The sequence below is a fragment of the Medicago sativa genome, chromosome 3 (genome assembly GCF_051527215.1).
Source record: "Medicago sativa cultivar Bolivia chromosome 3, Bolivia_mono, whole genome shotgun sequence".
Classification (NCBI taxonomy): Eukaryota; Viridiplantae; Streptophyta; class Magnoliopsida; order Fabales; family Fabaceae; genus Medicago; species Medicago sativa.
Window position 1 is genome coordinate 30,829,534 of NC_140751.1, and position 7,652 is coordinate 30,837,185.

General features: G+C 33.1%; 1 protein-coding gene across 1 annotated transcript; it reads right to left on the reverse strand.

Moving 5' to 3' along the window:
* Positions 1–3,005: 3,005 nt before the first annotated feature.
* LOC146937088 (putative LRR receptor-like serine/threonine-protein kinase At1g74360) lies at positions 3,006–7,364 on the reverse strand. The gene is made up of 2 exons (XM_085751554.1): positions 7,029–7,364; positions 3,006–6,421 (listed from the first exon to the last, which is right to left on the reverse strand). The coding sequence occupies exons 1-2, from the start codon at positions 7,132–7,134 to the stop codon at positions 3,246–3,248; spliced, it is 3,282 nt and encodes a 1,093-aa protein (XP_085607680.1). The 5' UTR covers positions 7,135–7,364; the 3' UTR covers positions 3,006–3,245.
* Between the last annotated feature and the right edge of the window lie 288 nt (positions 7,365–7,652).

Below are 7,652 nucleotides of genomic sequence, written 5' to 3' on the forward strand. Positions count from 1 at the left end.
TAACCAACTTAATGAGTTGTTGCTTGTTGTGTTTAGAAGTGACATTGATTATGTCATGCTATTTTGCTTTAGTGATGTCATGCCTACAAGTCATGTGATCTTATCCTTTTGAATGAGATATTTTATTCTTTTATGGGCCTTTTTGCTCCAAGTGGGTCGAACCTTTCTTTGGACCCAATACACCAACTTTCAATTAATCATTTTTCCATGCTTTCTTCTTATGCTATCTTGTATACTTTTGATGTACTGTTTTGTTTGCTTTGTTTATACCAGAACGTTCTCAATTTGTTCTCATGAAACAAGTTCTCACAAAACAGATTAGTAGATAACAAGAATAAATAAATTTAATATGTTTGTAATCTTTAAAATATCAAATAAGGATTTTGTCTCAACAGGTTCAACACTGTTAAAATAGTGAGGCTATTAGTCTAGAACGTGAGGCGACTATTCAAAGCTCTTTCAAGCCGTGTGATCTCGGATAAATTATGCGGAAATTTTTGCAACGGTCTGGAATCGTGAAGAAATAGTTCCAGATTGTGGGGTGATTTGTTTGGGACTTCATTTGAGATTTCTTTTATCTTTTTTGTGTAATCATGAGAGGCCAAAAAAGAGAGCTTTGGAAATTATAGGTTGAGGGTTGAGTGCTTTTGGGTATGATCCTTGGGTTGGGAAACACTTTTCATATGACTTTGGGTAGTTAAAATTTCATTAGAGGGAGGATTAAAACTATGGGTAGCAAAATAGATGGATTGGATGAATATGGATTTGGACCCTAATGAATGGATCAAAACAATTCATTAATCCATTAAAATCCACAATTTTATTTATGGAAAAAAAAAACTATTCAATCCATCCATTAAATATTATGTCCATGTAGTCCATCCATTATTAGATTTTAATGGATGGATGTCCATCTAATCCATAAATTGAAATGTATTATTTTCTTTTAAGAGTTGTATTATATATTGAAGTGTTTTTTTAGTGAATTCAATCCAAATAAATTTTGAATTCTGCTCTTCTTCCAGCACATTTTGCTCAGCATGATTTTCCAGTTATACCCTTGCGTGAGTTAAGTTACGCTGCGTGACTTAAGTTACGCACCACTGGCTCGGACGCGAGTTAACTCACGCACGTTGGCCGATGGTCTGAGCTGATGAACAAACGTTTTTTGGACGGTGGTCAGTTTTTCAACATTCAATTTACACGTTTTTTTTTTTATACCAAATTTACACATTTTTTTGACCATATTTATGGTAGTTATAACCTATACTACCATTCCCACCTATAAATACCCCTCCATACTTCCCTATTTCCTCACACCATATCACTTTCTCTCCCTCCTCACTCTCTCCCTCTATTTCTCTTTTTTCTTTTTTTCTTCAATAGTCTCTAGTCAATTTGCGGTAAATGGTGGTCAGTTTTGAGGTAAATGGTGAGTAGCCAACTTGGGGGAAGTGATCAACCCTTGGGATAAAATTAAATTTGCTTCTTTTTACTCCAAAAACTTTTTACTGTGGGTAAAAAGAATCTTCTTTCGGTATAAAAAGAACCCGGTTTAGATTTAGCCCAAGGGTTGATGATGTATTTCCCCCAAGAATGTTGCTCACTATTTACCCCATGGTTGATCATTATTTACCCCAAGAGCGTAAAAAGATCTTTTTACCCCAAGAGGGTAAAAATAAAATAAGTAGATTTAGTGAATTCGAGTAAATGTATAAATTATTGTATGAATTCTATTAATAAAATGAGATGTTGTTATATGTATTAATTATGTTCATTTCTTTTTATTTATATTTGCTTTTATTTTCTGATTTTGTATTTAATGAATAAATCCAAATAAATATTAATTTAGTTCATTTTTTTTATTTATATTTGTATTTATTTAATGAATAAATTCGAATAAATATTTATTTTAAGTGCATAAATATATTAGAATAAAGCAAATAAATAATTTAGAATAACGTAAATAACTTAATTTGAATAAAGTAAATAAATAAATTAGAATAAAATGAACAAATAAATTAGAATATAGTAAATAAATTAAAAAAAGTGAGTTAAGTCACTCTGCGTGACTTAACTCACGCCACATAAGTTAACTTGCGCACATTTTTACACTTGCGTTAGTTAACTAATACGGAGGTAGTTTAGGTATTTCAGCTGGGCGCGAGCGAAACTTGCTGGGAGAAGAGCAGAATTCATAAATTTTATGTAACCAAGCCCAATACTACTTTTTTTCTAGCCCAATGATATTTTTTGACATAAGCCCAATAAATTTAAAATATTATGGTGGCACAGTGGTGGTCAACCGATGGCCGCCGGCATTGACCACAGTGCTTCACTGGCGGTGTCACGGCATCAGTTCGGCCAATTTTCCGGCAACTGGCGGCGGTCCCCCGATGGCTCACGATGTTCGACGGTAGATCACAGGCATTGACTAGTGAAGCTCCGGCGTTGACCACCTTTATAATAAAATAATATTAAATATTTAAATAATATATTAAATTAATAATATTTAAATATTATATAAAAACTATTTTTCTTTAAATAAAAAGTAGTTTTTTTTTCTGCCAGATTTTTTTATTAAATTATTTTTAATTTTTCAAATATATAATTATTTGAATAAAAAATATTAATATTATTTGAAGTTATGCATTAGTTTTGTTTTAAAGTGGTGATCCATTGGATTTTTAAAATAAGGTGGATGGATCAAATTCATCCATAGGTTCAAATGGATAAATCCAAACCAATCCATTAACAAATTTTTTGTTTAGTGGATGGATTGGATGAATTTTGTAGTGGATGGATTGAATCTAGTGGATTATATTGTCACCCATAATCAAAACGTTCTCTTTTGTTTTCTTTTCGGATCTCATCATAGGTTGAGTGACTTAAAAAATGGGTAGAAATTATAATTTTTTCTTTGTGAAATTACAACAAAACAGACATAATTTGGAACCGACAGTCGTGCTAATTATTCATCAAAAGGGGATTAACTAAAACAAAAGTTAAATTACATCAAACCTCCTAATTAAAGAACAAAATTGAGCAACTTCTTCAATATGCATGATGAAGTTCCTTTACACAAGGGACAAACCAATTCAACGGTGCATGTTATTTTGTTCTATGTATATATACTGATTGCAACTTACACTATAATATCAACATTCTTCTATAAACAAAAAAAATTAAAACAAATTCATTTAAATTAAACCACGTATTTGAAACACAAACTAAACAAGGTGTCCCTAATTTGAATTTCCATAAAGATTGAATATCTTGACCAACATAGCTAGAACCTCTTTCATGTTAGGCCTATTTTGTGGTAAATCATTTGTGCACTTAACTCCAACTTGAAGCAACTCAAACATCTCCTTTTCACCACCAACTACCCCAAAATTACTCAATCCATTTTTACCACTACCAATGACACGCCTAACACATTCAACCAAACATTCATCACCTCCATCCACAGCTCTTCTCCCAGTTGCCAACTCCATAATCAACACACCAAAACTATAAACATCACCTTTTGTTGTAGCATGCCATGTTTGTCCATATTCAGGTGCAACATAACCAATAGTTCCGGCTACAATTGTACTCACATGACTATCTCCAACATCGACAATTCTAGCTAGTCCGAAATCAGTTACCTTTGCTTTACCTTCTTTGTCAAGCAACACATTACTAGCCTTCACATCTCTATGAACAATTGGAGGGTAACATTCATGGTGAAGATAAACCAATGCTTTAGCCACGTCGATCGCGACTTCTAAGCGCCTTTTATACGTCAAATTTTTCGTATCGGTTACTAGTTCTTCTAAACTTCCACCTCCTATGTACTCATATACTAGTAACTTTTGTGAACCATATAGACACCAACCATAGAGTGTGACAAGATTTGGATGAGGCCAACCAAATTCTTGACCACTAAGGACTTTCATTTCGGCTTTGAATTCTTTTTCGCCTTCGATTCCTTCCCTTTGTAGCTTCTTGACTGCCACTTCTCTTCCATCTGGAAAAACTCCTTTGTAGACTGTTCCGAACCCGCCTTTTCCTATGATGCTTTCCTCTTTGAAGTTGTTTGTTGCTTCCAAGATGTCGGCATGTGTGAAAACCATATTGTTCAAGTGGATTATTTTGATGGAATCAGATGACCATTGTGAAGATCCATAGCTAACTAAATCATCATGATTTCGGTTTTTATTCTTCAGAAACTTTCCTTGTTCCAAAGATGGACTTTTCACCAAGAAATAGACGATTAGGAAAAGAAGTCCAGAAACCAAACTAGCTAGGGTTAGAGCAACACAGAGATACCATTTTGTGTTTTTTTTCATTTTCATGTGAAGGGTTTTGTTTTTTCCATCTAAAGTGTTATCAAAGAACTTTGGAAAATCTAAGAGGGTATCACCTAAATATGAATCTTTGTCAAAAGTAAGTAAATGTCCAGACAGTGGTACGGTACCAGATAACAAAGGATTATATGAGATGTTGAACCTGCTGAGCTCATCCAAATTAACCAAACTTGTTGGAAATGTACCTGAGAAATTGTTCCAAGACAAATCAAGATTCTGCATACATTTCATGTTACCAATTTCCCTAGGAATTTCACCTGAAAACTTGTTCCTAGTCATATTCAACACTATAAGTGGTAAGCCACCAATCTCAGGAGGGAATTCGCCGCTGAATTTGTTGTCGCCTAAATGTAACATGCTGAAATTTAACATGGTTCCAATTTCTGAAGGAATTTCACCACTAATTTGGTTACCACTTAGTTGAACATAACCAAATTTATGAGATGATCTAGTAGAAGGTTCAGATGAACACATAGGAAAAATTCCATATCCTTTGAGCAATCTATCCCAAAGAGATCTACAATTTTTTCTGGTTAGGATACTATATACAAAACTGAATGGAGGGTAATCAGCAGGTATCCATCTTTTCATCGATGAGCATTCACTATTTCCAGCAACAACTCCAACCATGTTCTTAAGATTTGATTCAAATGTTTCCATAGCATTTCTTCCAATTTTGGTTAACTCAGAAGGAAATTTTCCGGTGAGTTTGTTGTTTGCAAGGTTCAACCATAACAAACTCGAACAGTTTCCTAACTCGGGCGGAATTTCACCTGTTAATGAATTGTTTGCAAGCATTAACCACAAGAGAGACTTCAAATTTCCAAGGCTTGGTGGAATTTGTCCAGTGAAACTATTGAAAGAAAGTTCAAGTGCTTGCAATTTACTCAACTTTCCTAATTCAGATGGAATAGTTCCATTAAAATTGTTGTTGCTTAATGTTAAGAATACGAGACCAGACATTTGAGAAATTTCAGCCGGTAATGGACCTGAAAAATTGTTGTTACTTAATTCGAGTCTTGTAAGATTGGTCAATGTGAAAATTCCTGATGTATTCAATCCTTTAACATACAAATTTGTGTGCAACAAAAGAAACTTCAATTGCTTGAATTTCCCAAAAATCTCTTGTATCTCACCACCAAATTTGTTTCTGCTTATATCCAAGATAAACAAATTGGTCAAATTCAAAAGGGTATCTGGAATATCTCTTGAGAAGGTGTTACTCTGCAAGAACAATGATTTGAGACGAGTAATTGAACCAATTTCATGAGGTATTTCACCACTAAAATTGTTACTAGAAAGATTGAGAATCTCTAAATTTTTGCAGTTTGCAACTTCCTTAGGAGGTTTACCAAAAAATCGATTAACAGAAAGATCTAATTTTTCAAGACTACAATTCATTGGAAAAGCTTGTGAAGGAACAATCCCACTTAGAAAATTCTCAGAAATTGAAAACTGTTTCAACCTTGAAATTCCTTTCCATAAAGCACCACTTAGATTATTTGTACTCAAATCCAAATACTTCAACTTTGAACACTCATCAAAACACTTATCAATCCTACCAAAGAAGTGATTATCCGAAACATTCAAAGTAACCAAACCATCACAGTTATCACGAAAATTCACCTCAAGTTCACCCTTGATTCTATTCGTCGACAAATCCAATGTTTGCAACTTTCTCAAACCTGTCAAATTCATCTCTCCCTCAAGAATATTATGAGATAAATTAAGATAGACAAGATTCTTACACTTCCTTACATCCTCAGGAATCTCTCCAGAGAGAGTGTTCCTTGAGACATCAAGATGTGTGAGTTCAGTTAACTTCGAGAAATTCTTAAACATCTTACCGGCAATCTCGCTGGCTGAGATATCTACACTCACAACCCTCCATTTATTTTTACCTTTGATTTGTCTGCAAGATATTCCTGACCATTCACAAGGATTTGAAGTGTTCTTGTTCCATCTTATATACTCTCCTCTATTTGAAACTGTTTGATTTTCCAAATAGGATTTCAAATTCAACAGTACTTGTTTGTCTGTTTCCAATGGATCTCCAGCAACTAATTTACCTGTCAAATTAAAAATCAGCACAAAATATATCGGAAAATTGCCTCGTGAAACGCGCGTAAAACAAAGAACATCAACATTGGGAAACTAAAACCATATATCTTACTATATATATAAACACCTTTAAAAAAAACTTCTATATTTAGAAACACAAACAGAACAAAAAGTTGTTGAGAGAATCTAAGAACACCTCATGTGTTACAAAAATTGTTATATATGTTATTATATAAATTTAAAAAATAAAATAAAACATCAAAAAGCTGTTGAGAGAATCTAAGAACACCTAACCAAATTCACGAGCTTATACTGTCTGTAGCCTCTCTCACAGCCAAACCTCGGTCGCTGAATTAACCTAACAGTTGGGATTATGGCTGTTAGATTAATGCAACGACCGAGGTCTCAATGGAAAGGTTTTAGAGAATATTAATAACTAGCTAATACTTGATAGTGAATATTGAGTTTTAACGTACATTATACAAAATATGAGGTTTTCTTATCATTAACAAACTAATTATTATATGAGATTTTTGTTATTAAACACAAAAAGAAGGCAATATATATAAAAAAAAACTAAAAAAATGAAAAAAGGTTGAAGTTTTGAGTTGGTACCTGAGAAAAGGATCAAAAAACAGACCAACATGAAGCTCCATGAATCAGATTCTTGTTCTGACATTAATGATCGTTTACTTGTTATTGTTCTAAGAACAAAACCCATGTACTTGATGATTCACAAAGAAAGAAGATAAAAGTGTGAAGTGGAAGTGAATTTTCTTTATGAGAAAGTTAAAGGCATTGAGATGAAAGTGGACAGTAAAATTGAACGCTGGATAGATTGATTTTGTGGCTTTCTTGTTGTTCAAATTTTCTTTGTTGTGATATCATAGGAACTTATTTTAATGAATGGAATAATAATAAATAAGAACACGAACGATTGTTGTTGTTCTTATTTGTTAGTCCAACCGTGTGATTCTATAAATAAATGAACAAGTATAATCATTGTACCAATAAAAATTGTCTTTATTGTTTGTTTGAAGGAGGCTTTTTTTATTGGTTTGAAACAGCTTAGGCTTAAATGCTTAATTGGTCCCTTAACTTGATTTCAAGTATTGGTTTGGTCTCATAAGTGATAAAAGGTCCGTTTAGGTCCCTTAACTTTATTTAAAGTATCAGTTTGGTCCTTTTTCTTAATTTAATTCAAAAAAACGTTAAGTTTAGGGACCAAACTGATACTAA